The sequence below is a fragment of the Aquila chrysaetos genome, chromosome 14 (genome assembly GCF_900496995.4).
Source record: "Aquila chrysaetos chrysaetos chromosome 14, bAquChr1.4, whole genome shotgun sequence".
NCBI classification, from domain to species: Eukaryota; Metazoa; Chordata; class Aves; order Accipitriformes; family Accipitridae; genus Aquila; species Aquila chrysaetos.
In genome coordinates this window covers 16,737,598-16,763,624 of record NC_044017.1, presented here as the reverse complement: position 1 = coordinate 16,763,624, position 26,027 = coordinate 16,737,598, and the positions used below count along the sequence as shown (strand labels likewise).

Here is a 26,027-nt window from a genome sequence, read left to right as displayed (position 1 = left end):
ACAGCAATGTCAAAGCTGCAGAAATGGACTGATGAGGCAGGTAAGGCTGACAAACTTACTCTGAAGCTGTGGCTGAGGCTGCTGGAAGGAAAGGGGCTGTCCGAACACAAATGGACTGTGGACTAGGGAAGAGGGAGGTTTTGCAGCTTGATCAAAGATGGAAGGAGCTGGGAGATTTGGCCGTGACTGAATGGAATTCAGTATGGCACTCAGTTGGTCACCTGTAGTGGGCAAAACAGTCAAAACTACAACCTGTTACTTGTCATTCTCCAGAAAGGCAGAGTAAAATGGTGCTCAATTAAAGTTTAAATGATGATAATAGAGAAAGCTCATAAATCTTATTTAGCCACATATAACTTTGGTTGTGGCTAAACATAAAATTCTCACCCCATGCATGGCAATAAAATTACTGAAAAGTACAAGCAGGGTTTTGAAGGATCATGGATATTTTACTGCAATTACTTAAAACACTTCAAAATAGAGATTTATATTCGCCTTGCTAAAAAATGAAAAGCAGCCAAAGAAAAAACCAGAAATCCCTAGCATTTACAATAATACACACATGCAACAGAACATGCAGAAAAGGATTAGAAAAACTGATGAGAAGGGAAAGATAACATGTAATTAGGCTTTGGCAAGTGTATTTCTGTGCCAAGGCTTTGGTAAATATTTGCTCATTTTTGCAAATATCTTTAAAAGTATTCTGTCATGCAGTTTTTCAAGATCAGATTGAAGATAATTTTAAAGAAGTAAGTACCACTTAGGAACTGGAACTGGTTTTCTGAAGAACTACATGTATTTGTTGTGAGGCAAATGAAGGCCTTCAGAAAACTAGCATGTTAAAAATAGAGTTTTAATTTCTGTATGCCAATTCTCAAAAAACTCTATGTGAGCATTAGAAATACATGAAGCCTACAGTAAGAAGGCAGTTTATCACACCATGTTATAACTTGAAGTATACTTAGTAATACGAGCTGGGAGACGCCAACGGTTTGAGAGCCTCTCAGATCTGAACCATCACCAAGCAAATCCTAGCAGCATCACATACTCTGCAAATTCGTATCATTTTGACAGCATTCTAGAAATCTTAGTAAAAAAATTAGCACCTAATACAGAATTTACAACTCACTGAACTTACAACATTTTTGGGTGATTGTCAATTGTCTTTTCACGGAATTAGAGAAAGACTGGTAGGTGTATGGAACCCTGTATTACCCAAGAACTCCAAAATTAAATTTTGCATTTATTTTCTTGATATTTTGGTTTCAAAATTGAGAGAACAAAAATAACAGAAAATAGCTGGAATGCCTTTCTAAACAATCATCTACAGGTATCAATAAATCAATTTTATTCCACTGTTTTGGAAGTAGCATACCTAAAAAATACTGGATTCTGTACTTGGGCAGCAATCATTCCTACCTTAATAACCCAGAAGTGATTGACATGTTTGACAAACCACTATTATTCTTAAATACGACGGGCCTATTTCCTAAAATGAGTAATTATTTTAAAGGGAATAACATCTGAGAAGAGGTTGAAAGTCATCTGCCCACAGTGATTAAATATGGAAGTGGGTAGGGCCATTCATGAGGAATATTAAAGAGTTGGCTGCTACGTAGAAGGCTGGAATAGAGAAGACATAGCTAAATCAAACTGAGTGATTGTGGGATGTCTTCTGCCTCTCAGGTAACAACACAAACACAGACCTATTACATAGGAATCTTTACATTTGACCAGCAGTTTGAAATGCTCATAGATTGTGACTGAATTTTCATTGAAACTAGTGCATCCCTAGAACAGAAGTTCTTTTTACAAACAAGCACCTCCAAAAGAACTGCTTTATTCAGAAAGTCCCCTAAGAGGTCGTGTTTGTGCCTTCAGTTTTTTATTTTCCACAAAACTCAAAGCTTCTTTGACATGAGAATGCAAAAAGACTGTATATAAAGTAATGATACAGCTGAAGAATTCTGTTTTGGGGAAAATAATATCATTATTCTTTCAATATAGTTGCCAGCAACTCTCCACTCCTGGGCAATTCAGAAGGAATTGCACTACACGGAATGAATGAAGTCATCTAGCTGAGTTGCTCACTCACACTAAACATCACAGCTTGAGGGTACGTCCAGAGAATAATATGTATAAAATGATATGGAATTTAATACCAGGAGTAGCTTCCAAACTTTCTGGAACTGTAATATCCCAAAGAAACATCTTAGAAACTGTTTAAGATAGGATATAGTAAAAAGAATCACAATGTCTTCAGAAACTAGGATGCCTGTTAATATAGCATATTGATCTCCAAGATTTTATCTTTGGACAACACAGGAAAAAAAACACCTTCTCCTAATATGATTCTGCAGAGAAAAAATAGATAAAGCTTTTGCACTATTACACAATTGACATTGAGAGACAAGCTGTAATACTGCCTCACACGCTGAACATCTTAAACACTTCCACTTTTGTGATTCAACCATTGCTTTGAAATGAGTATGGCTGAACTGGGAAAAGCAGTTCTGTATAAAAGGCCCCATAAAACAAAAGAAAAACACTTCAACTTTTCCAGGCTTTGTCCAAAAAATGGGGTTTCTATAGCAATGCATGGACAATTATGAACTGCTTCTTTATGCAGTAAAACACCATGAAATGATATAAAACTATTTCATGTTATGAAAATAACAGACTAGAACATGTAAGGATAATTTTTTCCCTTACCTCTTCTCCTTTAAAACAGGTCTTAAATCAAGTTGTTTTATTTGAGTGACCACTAAGAATACATGCTGGTGTTAAAAACACATAGCACAACTTAGGCCCACATTTGTAGTGGCATGGACAGAGTACAGTGATTTAAGAGTAGAATGACAAAGCTCTGTGTTTCAGTAATATTTCTTAAGGACATCTGCCCCAGCAAAAGTCCCTTCTGTATTATTGAATCTTCTTGATCTAATCAATGAATGAACAGAAGGCATGCAGTTTGAGTTTATTGTGATGGCTTATATATATTAACATCTTGGTTAATATAACAACAAAATAACCATGGTTAAAAGAAACAATTATTTTATGTCAGAAGAATTAACAAGGTTTTATTTATTTCCCAGCATTTGTAACTGGTATCTACGTGACTGAAAGGTAACTTCAGTTTTACAACTTAAATCTCAAATGGTATCTTTTATCTTGTCATCCCATTAAAGGCACTTAAAAAATGTCAAGACAGGTGAGAAGTGTTTACAAATGTTTCTGATCATTTTAAAACACGTTTTCTAAATCCAGTAATTTTCATATCGTGTTTTACAAGGATGTATTTTTCATTTCTGCATTATAGTTTTGTGCCTACAGAAAGTCTCAACTTTAGAGTACTATGAGTGAAATTTAAAGCAGAGAAAAAAGCAGTTACAACATCAACTACATGTTTTGTAAAACACCTTGCAATTCATTGCACTACTGCTTATGTCTTTTGGAGGACATCTGATGGTGCCTAAAAGAGTAGGAAATGAATAATAAAAATAAAAGCAAACTTAAGAAAAACATCATTTTTTAAAATGTGAGTGTAAAAACATACCTTTGTTATTTCCAAGGCCATAATCAAACCCTTGTCCATTACTACAGCTTGTCCCCTTACTGAAAGCTTGTATTGAAAAAGGACTTGGGGGAGGAGTCTGAACATTTTGATCTAGAAGGACTTGCTCTGTAAAAAAAACACATTCCTTCAGAATTAGACCTTCTTAGTAACTGATTTACATTGGAAAGATGAGTCACAAGGCAAAGGAGTGATTTTTTTTTTTTCCACAGATAGCCCTCTTCCACTCTACTCAATTATCTTCAAAAAGAAAAGCACATCTCTCTTCTTTAGAGCTCATGCTCTAAAAGTATGAAGATGGAGGACATAATACCATGCACACTGTTTTTATGTTTGACTGAGTTGCTGCTAGCTGCCACTTAGGAACAGGCTTAACACTGTGTTTCAGTAACATCACACCGTTCAATGTTTATTCTTTGGACAGCAATTGTTAAATTCATTTGAGAAAGCAGGGTGGAGAAAGGATAGTTTTCAGAGTGGCAAACTCAGAGGCAATAAACTTTTAATCCTGGCTACCCCTTAATAGTTCACGGGACATAAGACATTTTTTTTCCCCGACAGATTTATCCATATCTGTTACTGAGTACTACAGTTTTGCTTTCTGTATGATACTAAAAAAACCTCCAACCAAAACCAGCCTGGGGTCTTTCAGAATATCCATAGAAACAGAAGAGCCAAGATAAATGAGAGATAGAATCCACTTGACTATTTAGATTTATGGAGACATTACTGACTTAATGTGATCAGAAATATCATTCCAAGTGATGATCTCTAAGAAAAAATTCACAAGAAATCTCCCAAGTGGAGGTTAAAAGTTCAGGTTGGCAACTTGAGCTTTTTCTGTTGTAAACATACTAAAATTAATAAGTATTCAATTAAAAAGAAAAAAATCACAACTCTTCTAAGAACTATTTTTAGAAAATTGCATTTCAGGCCAAAACTGCATTTCAGGGTACAAACTTTTACATAACACACATATTCAAATAAAAAAAAAAAAATCACAGAGAAGGTTGGAAATTTAAACTCAGCTTAAAAAAGAAAGGATCTAGAATTTTCTCAATTAGAGGCAACTCAAGATCTTGTAGTGTTTCAGCTACGCATCTGGATACCTGTCTACAGACCTTGGCATTCAGTATGACTTTCGCTTTGTCTCTGACAGAAATCCTACTTCTTTCTGAGAATTTCATTATAATTTTATTAAATAATGAAAATACAAAAGCAATCTGAAAGATGGTATTATTTATGGATAAAAATATAGACAGTTGCAAATCTAGTTGGAGCTCCTCCAAATCCTAATTTCCCTCCAGCAAAAGCATTGAAACTGATGACAAAGAGTATTCCTAATACATTTCATGGCAAAGAAAAACAATTAGTTTAAATAATTTTCAGATGTGGCTTAAGAGCATTAGTTTTACTTGGTACTGAGATGGACTAGCAACGTAGAATAGTTTGAAGTATCTCAGTAATTGCACTGATAACTACTTAAACTGCTTTAGCTAGATGCACAAGAGACATCTATCTTCATCCTACTTATAAAAGCATAGACTCATCTAGAAAAGAATAAAACCAGGCATGTTGAGGCATAGGACTTGCATCAGAAAGTTTCTAAGATGGTATCCCTATGCACTGGATTGTAAAAATCCTACTACAGAGTTTTGTCCTCAAAGCCTGGAGCTTGCATTTCTGTTTTTCTGTGAGAGCAACGATATGCTTAAGACATCCTTCAGTAACAGTGCATAAGTATCAAGAATCTGAAGATAGACCTTCAAAAACAAGGGTCTTGTTTAAATTCTTCCAAATTTGGGAATTCTTTCTTAAAGCACAGATATAGCTTGAGAAATTATAGAAAAGATGAAATGATCGATAAATTACTGAAGCTGGAAAAGACTACTTAAAATACACAAAATACTGTCAAGTGACTTGAATGTAGGTTATATCTATTCCTCAGAATAAGTACTCTTGAACGGAAATTTTTGCACACTGCTTAATTTATTAACTGTAGAGAAATGATATTCTACTGGAAAAACAAACAGCCTCATATTAGGATAGAAAATGATGACATTAACAACCCTATTATTGAATATGTGTGCTTTCAAAGTAAGGTAGTGTTCCAATTCACAAATACTTAGTTTCTAGTATCTACTTGGGCACTTGGAGCACCTCAGAACTTGACATTATCAGACATAACTAAAAATAGAGAATCTATGACTTCAAAAAAGATACTGTGCTAAGTATTAAGTAAACACTTTTTTTTTTTCACAATTTATACATTTTATGAAAAACTCTTGGTTATTCCCTTTCTTAGCAGAACGTTTTATACCTTAAAGTAAAGCAGCAACAGCCTACAACAAATACTTAAGCATTAGCAAGGAATTACTTTGTTTTAATATGGTAACATGATGATAATTATCAGAGTATCTAAATGTAAAATAATTTTCAGCACAAAATGTTAAAACCAGAAAAGGGCAGAGAGTCTGTTACAAAGAACAAATAAGAGTACAATAAGTACTACCTAAAAACATAAGCAGAATATAACTCCTGAGGTGGAAGTTTTTCATGAAGACATCTTTTGGAAAACAGATGCATTAGATCCCATAAACAGAGTGGGAAGATTATAAATTGAAAATGTCCAGATTTATTCACAAAACAGAGAAATATATGTTGAAGAAAAAAAAAAGGTGGCTTGAAGTAAGTAACTCTTCAAGTGAGTTGAAACACACCAGCCTCTAGGGAACTCTACCAAAGTTTTATTATCAATGGAAGAACCTTAAATGTTTCTCTCTGATAATACCTGTAAGAAAATAATCCTAATGAAGATCCATAGTAATTTTTACTAGAGATTGGAAAGGCAAGAGGGACACACTGGACAGCTGGGGTGCTGTGTCCAGTTTCAGGCTCCCCATCAGAAGACAGACTGAAATGAGTTCAGTGGAGGCCACCCAGACAGTCAGGGCAGTAGAGCACACAACATCTAAGGAGAGAGAGGCTGAGAGATCTGGGTTTGTTCGGTCTTAAAAAGAGAAAACTAAGGTGAGATCCTATTGCTCCCTTCAACTACCTAATTGAAGGATTCAGGGAAGATGAAGCCAGACTCATGTCGGGTTCAGAGTGATAGGACAAGAGACAATAAACAAAAGTTGCAGCATGGGAAACTGTGATTAGGTATTAGGAAAATTTTTCACCATGAAGGTGAGCCAAATACTAGTACAGGTTGCCCAGAGAGGCTGGAGATAGTTAGAAGTTGACTAAACAAGGACCTGAGCAACCTGATCTAGCTGAATCTGCACTGACAGGGAGGTTGGATAGATGATCTCCTCCAGAAGTATAAATACTGACAGATCACTCCCTGTCTCATCTTTTAAGAGAGCATAAGTAGCCCATAATCTTGCACAGGAGAACACATCCAGATGGGCTGGGACTATCTGTTAAGGAAATAATGGTTTCAGAATACCTCAAGGTATTCATATGAAGCATTCAGGGTGAAAAAAAGATATTTTAGATCAACAATGATAGCCTGTTTGGAGGGAGATCAACTAGAAAGATGATTCAGGGGTGCGGGAGCAATAAAAATCTTTGTGCACTAACATTTTGTTTATGTTTTCTTTTATTATTTCTAGGTCTTACCCAGTCTGAACGTGAATTATCAGGACAGAAATTCTGCATTTTAAGAGAATGCAATCATACTTTGCTAACTAGAATTAACTAATTTGATGTAAATTTTAAATACAGTGTTAAAAAAATGTGAACAGGTTTTAAACAGGATGCTGCATGACAGACATAACAAACTTAACAAAATCAAAAGGTACATAAATAATTTATTCTGCTCTGCTTTTCACAGAGACACAAAGTAGACCAAAGAAAGCTAATAAAGATGCACAATTGCTTATTTAAAAATGATCCCCCCAGCTAAAAGAAGGATGGTTACAATTATGAACCATAACTGGTACAGAAGAAAGCATGGGGAAATATTTTTAAATGTACTTTTAAAAAACATTTAAAGAATGTTTACAAACAACTTTGAAGTCCAACTGTGTAAAATAACTCAAACGAAAAAGTGTAAATTAATGTTATACCTGTTTAAAACTCAGTTCCTTCTTTATTTATTTGTCCTGTTTAGATTGCTTATTTTTACCTAAGTTAATTTAAAAAACAAAACAAAACAAAAACTTGCCATCTTCATGTCGGAGGTACTGGTTTCCACCTCTGTCTCTAGCTAATGACCATGCCTCGCCTTCATCACTTTCACAGAACTCTACCATGCTGTTCTTATCCATTTGCACCCATGTACCTTCTGAATTAGTCACCTGATGCACACATATAAAAAAAGCACAATTTATTGACTTTTCAGATAATTCAGTAGCATGATTCAGCAACTTATTATAGTATCTGAAAAACACACTCACTCCAATCTTTATATTACAATGCAAATGTAGAAAAAAAAAGTTTCTTAAATTAAGGCCACAGGCTGAGGCAGACTGAAGTACCAAAACTATTTACGGCACATTTACAGTTAGGAGTATTTCCAAAAATCCTGTTATGTTCCAACCTGTTTATGTTCAGAAGAAGCAAAACGCCAATACCACAACTTTAGAACATCCAAACAAGCCTCAATAAAAACTTGAAGGAAATATTCACCAAAATATGCCTTTTTATTGGTGGCTGCAACAGTAGAATTATAATACCAAGTTATATATGAAAAGTTTGTATGAGTACTAATTTTGTTCCTAACATTATATTTAGGAAATAGCATGACACACTTCATCCTTAAGCCCTTCTTAACCATAAAACACCACAGCTGGACAACTGGGAATAGTAACAACAGTTCAGCAACTGAACACACAAATACAATCAATACAGAGAAACAGAATAATTTGTTAATTGGTTAAGTCCTAGAGAAACATTTTTTCAGTGAAACAAAATTCTTCCAAAGAATATGACAAAAAAGTAGAACAAGAAGCATAATTTTGTAAGGAATACTGTAAAAGAAATATATAAGCAAGCACATGTAACTGCAGTACGATTTTAACATTATTCCAATTAATGCACACATCTAAGAGGCAAAAGACATAACTGCATTAGTATTTATATTATAAACCAAGTTCAAAGGTTAGTATTTATCATGAGGGTTGGAAAAGCAAACCTGTACAGGGGCAGATTCTTTTGTTGCGTTTACTACTGTTATATACTGGTATCTATGAAGACATGAACTGAAGCTACAAGGATCCATACCTCGCCCACTGCCTTGACTTTGTTTCCCAGAACTAACATTCCAATTGGGATACCTCTAAGGTTAGGGCAGCTTCTGATGTTGTGACCTGACGGACCAGTCTTCACTACCTTGTACACTCCAGGTCCACCTCGAAGGAATGGCATATCTTGTTCTTGCATCACTGCTTCCTGTGGGCAGTGTGAATTTAGGTCTTTGAAAAAATCATCAGTATTAGACCTAGATTCCTGGGAAATTAAAAAAAAAGGCAAAACAAAACAGAACAGAATAAAACCTATTAATAATACCTTTGAACTCTTTAGATAAGAAATAATTATTTCAAGACTACAACAGCTAAATTTCAAAGCTAAGAGATATTAGTTACATTGCTAATTTTAGTGTGCAATGATAAACAACTAACTACTAGTGAATTGCATATTAATTGAAAAGTCACCATATTACTCTTGAAACAAAAGTGGTATAAATGTAACCATTTATATAAAGGAATATCTCATATCTACCATTCGAGACAAATTATTTACTCTAACCGCTTTCACTAAACCTTGTTTCATACTGACATTTATCAGGATACACGCTCACTCCTCCTGCTGTATTTGCAAAATTTTGTGAAAAAGTCTGGGGCTCTGTAAAAGGAATTTGAATATTATCCCTTTCTAAATGATATGCTTCTTTTTTGATTTCACATTTAGAATACATTGTTAATTTAAAGGTAAAATTATGACAAAGAGAACAGCAACACCATAGATTCTTAAATGCACATGTAAATATTAGTGCATATTTATTATTTTCACTATGACAATAAAAATGGCCTGCAAATTTATTTCACCTGGTACCAATTACAGATTAAATATATACCTAAATCTGAAATGGAAAAAAAAAAAAAGAGTTTCCTACCAAGAAAAATTGGTAGTTACTAAAAGAAGAGACATATTAGCATTGATTTTTCAGCCAGCCATAGCTTAATAAAAAGGCTATTGTACAGAAAAATATAAGGGATGGATATAACGTAACGCACATTTATATCAGAAGAAAGCAAGTGAAAAGCAGGAGCGAGCTCTGTTATGCTTATAATGCAAGTCATAGGTGCTTTTAAAAGAACATCTGAAAGTTAAGAACTAAGTAATGCCCTACAGGATGAAGCCAGTGGTTCACCTAGTCCAATATATTGTGTTTAGCAATGGCAACAGGAGACACTCTTTAGCATACAAGATTTTATTAGTGGTCTGTCCCTTTTATACCAACAGCATTTAAAATCTTTTTATTGTGGATGTTAGAGGGTATACCCTATTTTCCTTAGTGTTTATTTATTAATCTGATTTCTGTAAATTTCTTCTGAATGTGCTGATACTTTCTGCTTTCACAATCTCTTGTAACAACACCTTCCAGGAGTTCACTTCCTGCCATGTAAAAGAATACTTTCTTTTATCAGTTTTAAACCAAACTTCTGCTTATATTATTTCCTTTTTAATTAATGCAATTTCTTCTGATCTCTTTAATTATCATATTTTCAGCTTTTTGGTATGGAAGTCCATGCACTATGTCCAGACTCATACAGCAGTCTTTCCAAGAAACCTTTATACAAAAATGAATCTGTTCTGTAAATATATAACTTTCAAAGCAAGTTAATGCAAGCTGAGGCAAACTGGTTCAAGGAAAAAAAAAATCTGTATTGTTTTAAACACTGTTTAAACATTGTCTAGATCTTGATATAATAATAAAGTAGTTTATTTTGGGGGAAAAATTCAGTGGAAAAAACAAGTTTTTAAATCTCTAAACCAATATGTACAATGCTGAGTGTCATCTTCACTACAAAGTTCATATGAAAAAAAAAATCAATCTCAAAATGACTACAGGGCTGCAAAGAGATTTAGAAGAGCTCTTCTGTAGATAATTTATATGGCTTAACTGTACATATAACATAACTTGTTCCTATAATTGTGTAATTTTAAAAAAGATTAAGAATGGGCTGAGTATTTATTAAATATTTGTGGCTTTACTCATACAAATATCATCTTATTAGATGCTGCAACTTAATGTGTACCCTCCAACAACAGAGAAAAATTTACTAGCACATTCTACATCAAAAAGAGAATGAAAGCCTTTATTATGTTACTAGGCCATCTCTCTGAATTTCTGATTTGGTTTGTTAAAAAAGGAGAGTGCTACTTGTGAATTAATGAAAGTTCAGTAATCTGCCTTGGTATTTTTTTCTTATCCTAAAGGAAGAGACAGATACACAGCATTCTATGCAAATCTGCTATTTCCTGTAAAAATAATTCAAAGTAAAACAGACTTCAAAGAATATTTAGTGTAAAGTTGAGTCATAAGGTACAATCTGAAAACATGAGATACAATGTGACTATTCCTGTCATTTAACTCACCTTAGGGGGTAAAGCTTTGGAAGTCCATGAAAAAAAGTCCAAATCCCTTACTCCTTGGCTAGCATTAAAGACATTCTGAGCAACAAAGTTTAAAAAAAAAGACATATATCAACAAAGAAATGGGAACAAAGAAACATTGGAGGAAGAAGCTCGAGGTACTATAATGCAAACTTTCTCCACAAGTAAATTTACTGGTAGAATGTTTTGCAAAAGGGGAAAGTTTTATTTTCCTCATCAAGTCACCTGAGTCCATTGCTCACCATGGCAAATCATCCATTAAACAAAACCAGTTTAGTATGTCAAAAGCTCGAAATGGATGTAGTGTGTCATGCCATTTACTGAAATTAAGAGCCAGACATTTCTTATAAAGCTTTAGACTTTGTGCACAGAAAAATCCCACTTTTCTGTTACAATTAAACAGTAGTTGGTCCCACCACAAACCATGGTTTTATAGCAAGACAGTCTGCTATTCTGAAAGATAATTTCAAGTATTGCAAGACAACTGCACATGGACTTTTAGTCACCGAGTCAGAACTGAAAAGATGCAGAAGGGCTAAGCCCACTATCATTCAAAGCAATTCACTTGCACAGAACGATTTCACCAGTTTGCACATCAAAATCGCACTCTTTCCCAGAGCCAAAAATTTCACAGTGTGTTGTAAGGAGAACGATTGCTAAGATTTCATTAATTTTATAAAATATACAATGCATTTACTAGCTTGTTATGAATTATCATAAACCAAACAGAGCTGCCAGAGAGACATCACTAATTTTATAACCAATTGCCTGTACTATAGAAATGAGCACTGCTGTCCTGTGTATTTTTTCCTCCCACAGAACAGCTAGGACAGCATTTTTTAATCATTGGAAAACATGAAAAAGCAGCCATCTTTTGTCCATAAACTGGTTTCCACTCATTTCAAAGAAATTTTCACCGTTCCTGTCAAATGAAAGAATTAATAGTACATATATAGTATTTATGACAGAATCCCTTTGGCAAAGCAACCATTTTATCTATATGAACAGAGGTATCAAAATCTTATTCCCTATCCCCATCCTGATAGGGGAACCAAGTGAAATCCCCAGACAGCAGTCACGTTAAAATTTAACAGTAGTTAAAGAAAAGGCAATGAATCCCTCTAAGCAGAAACAAGTACAAAACACTCTTGGCATGCCTCCTCCTCTGTATTCCTTGAAAAAATATTAACATGGTAAAAGTAAATAAACCCATGCTTCTATCTCATGATAGAAGCAAATCATCTAGCTGTATACTGTTTGCAAAACTTCTGCTTACATCAAGTTTCAGCAATACAAATGATTTGCAATTTTGACAAAACCAGGGAAATTATCAAACACCAGTATTTCCTTAGAATTTAGTAGCTCTACCCAAAATTGGAAGAGGTACCAATGCACTAGCGAGATATGTTTTGGGGCATTGGGGAAGGTGGGGAGGGTTTTAGGAAGACTGGCAGAGTAAAGGCTTATCAATTTGACAGAAAACTACGACAACTATAAAAAGCCTACATTTGCCTAATGAAAGTGTACTTCATAGGCATCCAACGCAGTTTAACCAACTGATTACATTACTTTGCAGCATATCTCATATTTTGTGATGGAATTCTACTGTACACAGAAACATGGACTACCCATACCTAAAATATTTAAGTACCTAAAATATTTAAGTATCACTTCAAAGATCTATTTTTGTATGTTATAAAGCTGTATGTGTAAAACATACAAAAGAAACCAACAGCAGTGAAGCGCGACCATGCTGGCTTGGCAACACCGAGATGATCAAACTAGAAGCTCTCTTTTGCTCTGGGAGCTTTAGAGCTTCCTGGCTATTAGCACACTGTACAACAGTTTAGATGAATAGATCAGGCACGTATTTGAGAATTACATTTTCATTCTGAAGAAACTACTACATACAAGCTTTATATTTAGTCCTTATGCTACCATCTGTAGAGTTAGTTCATGTTTTCCTTTCAAGCTTCCTCTTCCAAAAACTAAAAATAATTTCAGGAATTCATACTTTTTTCCAATAAAGTTTAAGTTTCAGAAATAAAAAAATTAAATATAAATTACTTCATTTTGCCACAAAAAATTAGTAGACCATTAAGAAGCATTTAAAATCTCAATTGATATTATTTTTCAAAGCGAAGGCTTATCTTGAACAACCATCTTGACATTTTACCCAACATAGTCTTACTCTCCAATTGCCTTCCATCCTGCCTAAAATGACAATAGAAATTTCTTGTGAATGTCCTTCAATGTTTCCACAGAACATTCAGCTTTCTGAGGTTCTGTGATCAAACACTGCAGTCTACATACTAATTTTGGTTCTTTCTTCCACTGCAATAATGGTTTGAAAAACCCGCAGTTTCTCAATCCTGCTTGCCTATGGTGGCTGGGGAATGTAATAATAATATAACTGGGCAGCATCATACAATATTCCTTACAATAAAGTTTTACGTTTAAAATGCAGTAACAAAAACATACTTAGAATATGATTTTTAAAAAGTCATGTTCCAGAGCTTGACCAAGATAAAAGTCTACTTCTTCCTCACGTGTACTGTTTTACGTCATATATGCCTTTCTACTAAATACTGCGTGTAAGCATGAATACATAACTGTCTATGTAAGGAACTTAAGTGTTTTTTCAAAAACAGTTACCTGAATGTCAGAAGACAGAAGGAAAAATAACTACCAGGCATGGAAGCAGCTTATCCAAAACCGCAATCTATTCAGACTTATACTCTTATCCAAAGTCACCATCTCTTAAACTCATAGTCTCATAATTGTGTTACCTACAATGGACTGGATGCACAATTTTAGATCAATGGCTACATAGCAGTTCCTCATGAAAGGAGAGAGCAACAAAAGGAACAGATTTGACTACGCAGATTTTCTAAGAAGGTAAATGACCACAACTCAAATAAATAAGAGTCTGGTGACTACAACAGATCTCTGCTTTCCTATGATCACTTGTCTTTAAATATGATAGCTTTGATCAAAATATACAGAAACAGTATATTAAGGAGATCTAGGACACTCAATGTTTGCTTTATCATAAAATATCTAGTTTATCTCAATAAATAAACATAAAATGTAGATACAATATATACATCAAGAGGACAAGAGGCTAAAATTAACATTGCTGAAAAACTACTGTTTTTTCTTTGTTCACTGTTCAATTAATACAGTGACAAAACAGAATAATTAAAGCATTCTATTAAAAATATACTTTTTACATATTTTAGAAAATGTACTGAGAGATTTTATTTACTTAAGGGATGATTACAAAAAGCCTGTATATTTAAATGTGACAAAGTAATGTAATTGGAATTGACAAATCTGCACACTCATGAGCTGAATAAAAATGGAATCTAATAAAGGTAATATTATTAATTTCAACAGGGAATACCATGACTAATTCAGCCACTTGATTTTCCATTTGTAATTTTAGTCACATGAGAGACTGTTCCAGTCTGTTTCCTTCTTCTGAAACTAATACTGGTAGAACAGCTTCGGATTCAAAAAATCTTGTATATTAACAGATTTTGTTTTTAACTACATTCTGCTCATCGTGTCATTCAGTCACCCAAATCAATAACAGGATGAGCAGATATGGATTATTTCACAATTTAACCTACAGAACCTTTAGCATTTATTACTTAATTGAACATCTTTTGCCACATGAGTCATTCACCTCTAGAGGACTGCACTGATCAAATTTGACAGCTTACAAATACAGTTCTTTTCTTGGACAATTCAGAGAAAAAAAAAGATAAATTTTTGAATATTCTCAACTTAGTAATCACCTTAAAAGATATTTTATTTTAAAACTTTCTACCAAGAAAGCAGTATCGCTTTATATGATCAAGATTTAGCAGGAAAGAGAGTTTTAAGCTAAGGTACAAGAATCAGGAGCTTACAAAAGAGTTTACTGAATTTCATCAAGTTGTGTGGTGCATAATGCTAGAATTGCATGCAGTAAAGACTAAGGCATTCAAAAGTAAACCACCGAACCTTGACTTTTGTTTTGTGGCCTTTAAGAGAGAAAGAAAATGTTAGAGAACTTTTTTTTTTTCCTTTTTCCTCTTATTATTATCACTCAAACCAACAAATCTTAATGCTTAAATATGGTCATAATGAAATTAAATAGTTTCAGGACATGCTAAGTCCTTTCAAAAATCTGAAAATATGAGACAGATGCAAAGAAACCTTCCATCTGAAACTAGCTCAAAACACATCTCTTATTATACATAGCTACATTGTTACAATAGTTGCTTTTGTAAGACTTTTGCTACATTGGCCACTGTCTGCTTACTGATCAGAAGCTAAGAAAGCATGTGACTTTTACCTTGTGTCATTAAAGACGTAATGTAACTGGTTACTTAAAAGAAAATTAGGCCTATCTACCAGCTCCTAATAGTCTAAATGGTATCAAAACTACTTCACAGCACTGTTTAAGGAAAAAAAAAAAAAAGGCAAATATTTTATCTGAACTTTACAGAAGCAGAGAGTGAAATGTATGATAATTAAATGCTGGTTTTCACATTTCATAGTACCTGACCTACTTATTCAAATGAAATTTGAATTTTCAAGATTATATTATCAAGATTGAATGTTCAGTTATTGATTTATGACAGCCATTTCCTTTTAGGCTTTTCTCAGGGAGCACAGGATATGTTCTCTAGAAATAAGTGTGTCATAGAGCCATTTGAAATACACCAACTAATAAGTTCTTGCTAACCACATACATCACTGCTGAGCTCACAACTGTTCCCTTCAGCAAGTAAAAAAGTATTAGAAATAGTTAAACTAAAAAAAACCAAACAAAAAAAATCTAACTGAATATAATACCCATCCAGACTCACAATATTTACTGAAGTTAACTACTTAGTTAGTCAAGGTGAATTCACTTCTGTCATGGGTAAACAGGTAAAAATCAACTGCTGCATACAAATACTGTTTCATGAAAGTATAATATAGCAATTTTCTAATACGTATCAATTTCTAAGGCCAAAAATATGAGCAAGATTTTAAGCAAAGCTTAATTTTTTTCCATGTTTTCATACATTCTACAACAAACTACATAAATATGCCTGTCATCACAGTGTTTGAGTGACTGATGGGTGGCTGACTACAGAAATAATTTGCTTTGCAAAGGCAATATCAAAGTAATTTCCAAAATAAGCATTTTATTGAAAGAAATATCCAAATAGAATTATATCAACAAATAATTTATAGACAAGAAGGTGAACAGGAAGAAGATCTAGTCACATCATGTAACAGTATTTGTCAGAACATGGGCTGCAGCCACAGGGGATTTATGAATTGCCAGATTTGGCTACTAGCAAACAGCCCAGTTTCACTGGAACTGGGAATATCTCAGTTCTTCTATGATTGGAAAACATGAACAGGATGACATTACTGGCTGCAGGTGTTTAATTTGGCCAAATATTTGTTAATGGTCTTCAACTGCAGCAGCAGCTCACTCATATAAGACAAAGCAAATCTAAATAGCAGTATTTGCAATTAGACCTGGTTCTTGCATTCTGGTCTGAAGAAACCAAGGTACTGCCCACTCTGAGGAATGCACAAAACCAGACGAGCCAGAATGGCCTGCACTTTCATAAATTTTTTGAGAAATCTTGGTTTGGCTACTATACTTTTTTCTTTCTTTTTTAAATTTTTTTAAACTGTCTCTTGTTTCCAGAAGAGATGTAACCTTTGAATTGTAGTGATGCTGATCACCATTAAAGTTATCCAGATAAATTATGCTTACTCTTATTATAAATTCAGTCTTGATGCTCTGGGATTCTTTGATAGCTAATAAATTGATAACTCAAGGATTCAGGTGTAAAACTCACAAAAAATATACACAAAAACCAGCAGAGCCTAGAGAACTTTTCAAGTTTTTTTAAAAAAAGCCTCAATTACATTGATTCACTGCAGGCTGCAAGCCTCTTCTGAAATCATGGCATCAGTAGACCACTTTACAGACATCTTGCATCAGAAACACCTGGTGCAGACCACAATCTAATATGATTATACTTTTGTACGCTCTTATAGTGGTTCTTGCACTTTTGTTTCTCTTCTAGGAGAAGAGGCTTCAACACAAAAAGCCTCATCCCTTTCTACACTCCACCCTCATTACACAATAGCCCTCAAAAATGCAAACACATATAAGGTAGTATTTGGTAATTAAAATATTGTTTACCTCAGGACTCATTTGCAGCCTTAATTAAAGAAAGTCTTGTAATGAGGATAGAGTGTACTTTTGGATATTTTTCAAAGGCACCTTTTACTTACGTCAACAGGTACCAGAAGGCTCTTGCCAAGATGTTGGTTAAAAGAGAGACACCAGGCTTCAGTGTAACCATTCATGTTAGGAACATACTTCTTTATTGTCTCATCATTCAGCCTCAGCCAAACACCATCATCATTGTGGATCTATGGGAAACAAGCAACAAAAACGAGCCATGCCCTCCTGTAACCATTCTGTAGCTAGTAAGGATTAAAAGACTTCAGACAAACAGACAATAATAGCAAGGAAGTAATGATCTTCACTGTGCTGACATAATGTAAGAAGAGGTAAAGAGGAATATTGACAAAATCAGAATTTCAGAGCAATAGGAGGCATATCTTTTTAGAAGGCAAGGTGCGAAGATAAATTTAAATCAGATCATGCAATAACAAGAGTTGCTTTGAGAGAAGAGAGGAAAGAAAGCCAAGCCTCCATAAGCCTCATAAGTTCCCCACTTTCCATTTTTCCACTGCTGATATAACTTAGTAAATTGCAAAAATATTCCTTGTATATGAAGTTATATTGTAAGAAAAATACATGCATAGTAGTCTAACACACTAGTGATCTCTCAGAAGTGTAAGTGAAAGATGTAATGAAAATGACACCTACATCTGAATTTTTGTGTAGAGTTGAAATAGTAAGTCATGAACAGCTAAATCTTTAGAGATATTATTATAAGATGAACTCTAGGAATTTTGTTTCCTCATATCAGAGTCTCAAAAGTTTGTTACAGGTTTTCAAGTAAGTAAATTAAAAAGAAATGACAGCTTGAAAAACTAAATTAGTAAATATTTAGATTTTTGCAATTTATACTCTTATGTTCTTAAGTTGTATATATCAACATCTAAACATGAAAGAAAACATTATTTGCATGAATTAACTTTACATCTTAGCCCAATTTTCAACAGAAATGTCTTATTAATTACCTCGTCAATGAAAGTGATGGATCCATTGACTTTCACTATGCCTATTTGCTCACTCTGAAGGGAAGGGTGGCTACGGATACGAAGCCCTGCACTGTCCTTGGCCACAAATTTGCGAACCTAAGAGAAGCAAAGGAAGACAGTAAGGAAGAAAAAATTGGAACAGAGCTCTCAAAGAGTAAAAAGAAATAGGTTTAACAGATTCTGAAATGCTAGTGACAAGATGCCAGTCTTAGAGTTACAGTTTGTTGCTAGTTTCCCATGGCTGCTGTGTATAACTTCGCTTTTTTTATATAACCAATAAAGTCATAATGTGCAAAAAAGCCCTAAAAGTGCATTGACTCAGTCTTGGAAAGATCTCTTGTTATACCACACTATTCAGTACAAGCTTCCAATTCTTTCAACTGCTCCCCCCTCCATTTTATTCATTCTTGCAAGTTTCAAGGGTTTTGCCTTTTCAAATTTAGTATTTCCAGTAACCAATCAACCTGGGATTACCCGTTCTCATTTGTGCTACCGTAACATTGTTTAGTCAGCTTCTTGGCCAAAATTTGAATTTTTTTTTAACTGACGAGTTAAAGTAGCCATGTAAAAATAGAAAAAACAACAGATCTTTCTACTTCTTTATTTTATTTTTCAAACAGCTATTTCAATAGTTCCTCCCTTGTTCATAAGAGGGTTAGATCAGATGCTCCTTGTTACTAGTTTGATTTACTACAGCCCCCAAAATTGCCCAGTTGTTGTTCTCTATCATTTTTTTCTCCATTCAAACAGATTATCAGGCACCTGTCCCATAGAGAACAAACATAAGCCATTTTGGTCTCTGGTTTTAAAAAGTGCGTATTTTCTATGCATGTGGTATACAACCTTTTTCTTGGAAAGTTATTTTCATACTCCACACGTAAAACTGAAAAAAGTATCAACTGAAGTATGGACTCAATCTTTAACTTAACATAAAGCACAGAATGATATGGAAAGAATAAACCCAGGAAAAAGTAACAGCTAACTGCATGAAGTAATTTCTTTTTTTCCTAAAGAAATTATTTATTTTAAGAAATTATATTTATTTTAAGGCTAATTTAAAAAAAAAACAAAACAGAAGCATGTAAAGAATTTCAACTGTAATGTACTCCAAAACATGCAAGGTTTTGCTTACTAACAATCCTGTTACTCCAAGGATTTAGATTTCTCTCAACAGGCAAAATTAAGACTTCCAAGGTCCTTTTAAAAATATAAGGCTGAATCACTGCTGACAGCATTCTCAACATAGACAAGCCTATAAACAAAGCCTTGCAAATTAGGGGTCCCCGCATTATTACCCCAAAATGTTACTTCAGAAAATCATGTGAAGGGTTGGCTAGAACTTGGATTAAAAACTTGAATTTAGAGGAAGAACAACTCACACTCAAGCTTTGGATACGCGCAGGCCTGGAAAGAGCATCTTTCCCCTTTGCAGCAGCTAACTAGTTAATAGAAAACTTAATGCTGTTAACTACAAACTGTTCAGGGATCAGATCCACTGACAGACAATACAACAAAAAACAGATGAAATGTTCTATTATGTTCATTTCTGACCATCACGAAAACCTTAATTGTCCGAGTCTTCTTTCTGCTATAGCATCTCTTTGCTTGGAATATTTCTCTCAGGCACAATGGTTCAGCAACTCTGTCCTCTAACAGCCCCACAGTCAGTTCTTCCATGGAGCATACACAAACTGGATTCCAACTAAAAGAAGTGACTAATGCAGAAAGGCTTAGCAATTAAGATGTACATCAGTGCACAGCAGTTTAAGAGCTTTGCTGCCATGCCTTCTTATTTGCTGAATCTGAAAAGAGGTACTCCCAGCAGCACAGAAAACTGCGTTATATAGGATAAAGCAACCTTAACAAGGGGGTTAACCTTCTATGAAGAGATGCACAAAACCATTCCCTGCCCAGAGCTTTTGGGTTTGGTGGGTTTTTTTGCAACTGATGCTAGGTACTTGTTCAGTCATGACAGCAGAAACAGTCAAAACATGTTAGTGACCAATCATTCTGGTACCAGTCTTGTCCCTTCCAATTCAGCTAAACTAGGACTGCTTTCTTCTAGTTGGTTCCAACTCCCCTGAATTACATTACATAGCTTGAAAGATAATGTTTCCCTCAATAGCATGTGGAATGGAATTTCCTGCAAATTAGTTAATCTAAGTTTCACAGCCAATGAGGAGGCAGCAGTTCTTATGGGTCGTATACTCCAGGCTGAGTCCAGATCACTATAGTAATCTCCTTTACCAACTTGGATGGACAGGAAAACCACATTTTCATCTGACTTCAACAGAGTCTAACAGAGAATGAAGAAATCAATACAAAATCATAATACATTATCCATTTTCAACTTGTGATTCAAGTAGGGTTTGACTACAAAATTGGAATGTTCCACTGCCTCAATGAAAATATTTTGGTGTTTCTAGTTGAGAACAGATCACCACTGAGAATGCACTGTTAGTGTCTTTTGGTTATAACTATCTGAATTTTTGGGCTGACAAAGAAGAGGAAGAGGCTTCTAGAGCTCAACTAAGCCCTTTTTCTCAGCAAAACATGATTTGGTATATTGGACTGTCTCTGATACATGTCTAATCTGCGTTCTTGGCTTCAGAAGCATGGAGCACAGTGAAATAATTACCTTCTGTATTATTTATAATACTGCTGTTCATACACAAAGAACTATTCTAACCTGGTTTGTTATGTGATTTATTATAACACAGAAGAAAGAAGACTGATAAAATGATTTACCATGAAAGGTCTAGTATATTTTTGCAGAATGCTCTACAGATGCTATATACAGGACAGAAAGATGGCTCCTTTTTCAAAGAGACTACAACTTGGAACGAGAAACAAGACATGCAAGCAGAACAACACAGGGAGATGATTGAACACTAAGTAATGCCTCAGAACACCAGAGGCCTAACTTTTATCAAGTACTTTTAACTGTCATGAAGACTGTTACTTGACAAAATGTAGCTATTATGTATGAACCAGTCACTTCAATTTCCACTGTAGTAATTGAAAAGAAAGACAGCACTTCCACCTAGCAATTTATCTCATCTTAGAACAGATGTTTCTCACACTTTGGTGACAGCAAACACCACATACGATTATCAGCTTGGATGGAGATACATTAAGTTCTGTGAGCTGAATCTCACCCAGTAGGAATTGGGAGTTTCAATTAAGATAATGAAGTAACCAGGAAGTCTTCCTTCCAAGAGAAGGGAGAAAGCCTAAAAGTATTTTTTTGGGGAAAAAAAAAAGCAACAAACAAAAAAACCCAACAATGAAAAACCCCAAATGCAATGAGGGATAAAACATTGTGTAGAAACTAAAGGTAAATTTATTATTTTTATTTTGAGGTGTAGGTCCAGGGAAAAGAATCTTGTTAGTGGCAGAAGCAGACACTAGATGCATTTACAGACTGGGGAACCATACAACAAAGTTACTGTCTCTAGATTAATCTGAAAATTGGAAAAGAACTAAATCAGGATGCGCTGTGTAGCTAAGAAGTTGGCAAACACCTGATCCTTTCTGTAACCATGTATTTCTTAGCCACCTTTGCAGTTGTAACAAGGCAAGGAAGGATAACCTTGTGGTATTTCAGAATTCCACATGTTTTAATTCATGTTATTCAATGAAAAAATGATTCAGCACCTCATTTAATAACCCTTCCTTTGCATCTAAGAGGAAGTGGAAGATGGTTCCCTCATCTGGGCATTTTCCTTATAGGACTGCCACACCACCTTTCACTTTTCTTCTGTTATTTGTGTCTACTTTAGTCCTTCAGGGTGGAACTATAAGGTGAAATGGGGAAGTCAAAAGCTACAGAAAGGGTAACTTTAAAAAGTAAAACCATGATATTCTAAGAAAGGAAGATACCACTAAAGAAACTAATTTTGGATTTTATATTGACTGAAGAAAGATCCTTATCACAAAACAAACAAAATCTTTGTAAAGCCTTTTGTACAATTAATTTCGTACTACAATATCAAAGATAAAGAACTAATAATAGTGCAGAATGCAGTCTGTGACTTTCATAAGAGTTGCACAACGTTTGTGCGACAAGCCAAGACTAAGGCAGTTTTTGTAGAGCTTCTAACAATTTAATTAATGGATAGACAGAAAGAAAACAGAATGAGTATCTTTCATTTTATCCAGTATATTCATTTAATTCCATTCAGCACATTAAAGTGATTTGCGAATATCCATAAGTACTGTACCACTATAACATGATAAAGTATGTATTAAACAACAGTAAAATCCCACCCAAATATAACTATCGGGGGTGGGGTGGGGGTTTTTTTCAGTTCTTCAAACCTTGTTTGGCTGAGGCTCTGCTTTTGGTTTAATAAGTTGGGTTCCAGGAGGTATCATTCCCTTTGGAGGGTCTTTTACTTTCACTTCTAGTCCAGCATCTATAAGCAAACAAAGACTAAGTTTAAAAAAAAAATATAAGGGGATATATCAGTTAAACAGTAACTACAGTTTATCTGTGCTACAACTCAGAGTAGGCAAAATAACCACTTGCTTATCTGTCTGCCATAAACAACACTTGCAGTTGCTTTCACATTGTTATTTGATACCTGTTACACCTTGTGTACACAGCACTATTAAGTAATTTTGTATCCTAATAGTGTCTGTAGGGCTATGTTTCAAGAAATAGTGAACACAGAAGAGTTTGATGTTTGAGGGGGGCAAGTGAAAGATCCTGGAAAGGCAATAGCTTATGCATGCTGTACTGCTGCAGATGCTAATCGCAAAATGTGAAAAAAAGATAAAAGTCTTAAAAACCAAGTTACGCAACCAGAAAAGGCCTGTAATGTAAACAGCCAGCATCTTTAATTAACAACACCGTTATAAAACCAGAAAGTATCAGAAAAGATCTCAACACAGTAACATTCTCAGATTTTAAAGAAAAATACATGTAAAGAAACAGTTCAAACTTAGGTAACAGATGGATGTAACCTTGAGTAATAATCTTAAAAGAAATAGTCTCAGCAATCACTGTTAAAGCCAAACTACAAATTAATGGTCTCAGTAGATCTTTTTGGTTTTTTTGTTTCATTTTACAGGGTGACCCTTTGAAGAGCAACAACTTGAAAAGAAGCAGCCAGACCTAGTGGTAAAACTGTTGGTTTCAGTAACATTTTTTTAAACAAGCGTGGAAGTAACAGAAGGAATCTAGAAGTACCAAGAACATAAAAGGCTTGAAACTGAGGAGAAACTAAGTGCTACCAGGACTTAAGCAGTTAAAAGCTGACAGAATTATGGGTCAAGCATAGGTACATGAAAGCTTGAGAGGGGATAGTAAGATACTATGATTGAACCAGAACAGAAGTTACATTGAAGAAGAATAGCATAGATAAGTATTAGAGTATACTCACACCTGTTTAATAACCAAGGTCAACAACTGTATTCTAGCATTTCTAAAAGTTAACCCTACACAATGGCTGAGGATGTAGAATCCACGTAAAAATATAACAGCAGCTGATTTGAACTACAGTGTAAAACTTGTCTCCAGGGATGGCAGACTGGAAAAATTACAACTGAGTGCACTGGAGGCTCCTATGAAGGAAAATGTTCTTGTTTGAGGAACAAAGATAAGATTCATAAAAGATCATTAATGGTTATCTTCTGTAGGTAACATAAAACTGAGCATCCCATTCCAATCCTATGTGAAATATGTGTGTTTGTATTTCTGAGTACCACTTTATGTATTTACAAAAGGTGCTGTACAGTATTGGGAAAGAGGAACTGCTGGTGCTGGCGAACTCATTAAACCCTCCTGTCAGATCTGGGCTTAACTACAATGCCTTCAATCTCTCTACTGCCATCTTCACCATACCACCACTAAGACTAACAAGAGAGTATTCAAGATACAGACTTTTTTTGGGAGGGGGAATCTTTCCGCCGCATGCTATAGTATCTCATAGTATACTCCCAAGGACCAGCAAGACAACTAAAAGATTTTCAGCATAGAAGAAACCCAAAGGATTTAAAAATTAGTACAAATAATTGAGACTTAGGGTAGAGTATCAGTTAAGACCACACTTTCTCAATTCTTCACAGAAGAAATTACATTATTTACTCCTGCATGGTCAGGAACAATTTCTGCTTTCCTTAGGTTCCTCAGTGTTTTTTGTTTTTTTTGTTTGTTTGTTTGTTTGTTTTTCCACCTTTAACTATACATCTCTGTCACTCTCAGCTGAAACAAGACATTTTTCTTGCAACAGTGAGAGTAGGTAATAAGATACTCTATTAATCTGGTAGTCTAACCACATTATAAATACGTGATTTGCCACATATGTCCCTATTTCCATAACAGAATAGCTGTGGTCTTTTTTTTTCTTCTGAGAAAGAAGAGAGAATTAGATAGAAAGCTTCTGAACCAAAACTTGGGTGCTAAGTTTTGCTATGAACTGTAATAATAAATCTTAGGAGCACCAAGACATACATTTATCAGTATACAAAGTGGATTTAATATAAATTTATGCTTAAGTATAGTGAAAAAATTAAGTACCTATTTCAATGCCATCTATAGTAACGTGAATGGTATAGAGACCAACAGCTCCAGGAGTCCAGTTCGCACAGTATGTACCATCATTATTGACTCTGATCAACATGTTTTCACTGGGTCTAGGCATAAAAAAACCCCAACAATTGAAATCATTAAATAATTATTGTCTTCCTGGAAATCATCTGTAATACTTAGTTTGAAAACTATTTTTTCTGTCAGATCATCTAAATAGCATTTTCCCCCATCCAATGTACGAACCCCATATTATTTATTATGAAGTTATAACCCTCTGCCACATTTATTTATAGCAAATGATCAAAGAACACCTTCAGAGAGTAGATAATATGAATAAGGAATCAACATTAGAACAATTAAGAATGAAGGTTCTTAAACTAAATCTCTAAATTTAAGAAAAAAATATAATAATACACAATTTTTATAGTGTTTCTACCCTCAGACAAGATTACCTGGCAGTGAAGGCTTGTGAGTCTAGGTGTAAGCAGAAGTGACAGGACATGCTAATTTAAGTCCCTAATAAAAAGTAATTTTTTAATGTTTACCTCTTTGGTGTTGGTGAAGCAAAGCGTAGTTCTTCAAAAGAATAATTTTCATATGCCTACAAACAAATTAAATTCAACAAACATAAAATCAACAGTTACAAGTTATACTGCGGTCATGAATAAAAGAAAGCAGAGTATTTTCTCAAAGAACACACTAATCTAACTTTACACTTACCAGAAGCATTGATCAGGGAACCAGAAACAAATTCCAAAACACAGAAACACAGACATATATATATACACACATGAAAAAAATATCTTCACTTTCTCTTTAAATTGCCATTATTTAGATAATAAAGATAGCTATTGCTAACAAAAACCTTCGTTCACAGTCAAGTCTTTGAATCTCTTCTAATCTCACTTGTATAGAAAGCCTTTGAATGCAGGTAGTGTCTTGAAGACCACGTGAAGATAAGAAAGCAGATGTTGCAGGTCAAAAAATGCAAATCAGCCCAGTGGATTTATCAATGGAATTTTGGATCCTCTTTGTTTCTACTCAAAGTGA

At 34.5% G+C, this 26,027-nt stretch overlaps 1 protein-coding gene across 12 annotated transcripts in view; it reads right to left on the bottom strand.

The window, feature by feature from the left end:
* Positions 1 to 26,027, bottom strand: part of MYCBP2 (MYC binding protein 2) — a 204,571-nt gene that overhangs the window by 52,184 nt on the left and 126,360 nt on the right. For 5 of the 12 annotated variants that reach the window (XM_030036239.2, XM_030036242.2, XM_041128612.1 and 2 more), the window contains 10 exons: positions 25,523 to 25,578; positions 24,966 to 25,081; positions 22,763 to 22,860; positions 18,422 to 18,538; positions 17,501 to 17,641; positions 11,183 to 11,257; positions 8,804 to 9,028; positions 7,746 to 7,878; positions 3,557 to 3,682; positions 60 to 221 (listed from right to left, as the gene is read on the bottom strand). In XM_030036239.2, the coding sequence (XP_029892099.1) occupies positions 60 to 221; positions 3,557 to 3,682; positions 7,746 to 7,878; positions 8,804 to 9,028; positions 11,183 to 11,257; positions 17,501 to 17,641; positions 18,422 to 18,538; positions 22,763 to 22,860; positions 24,966 to 25,081; positions 25,523 to 25,578 (1,249 nt within the window). Of the gene's footprint in view, positions 1 to 59; positions 246 to 3,556; positions 3,683 to 7,745; positions 7,879 to 8,803; positions 9,029 to 11,182; positions 11,258 to 17,500; positions 17,642 to 18,421; positions 18,539 to 22,762; positions 22,861 to 24,965; positions 25,082 to 25,522; positions 25,579 to 26,027 lie in introns of all 12 variants that reach the window. The other 7 variants (XM_030036241.2, XM_030036240.2, XM_030036243.2 and 4 more) reach the window with 4 other exon arrangements.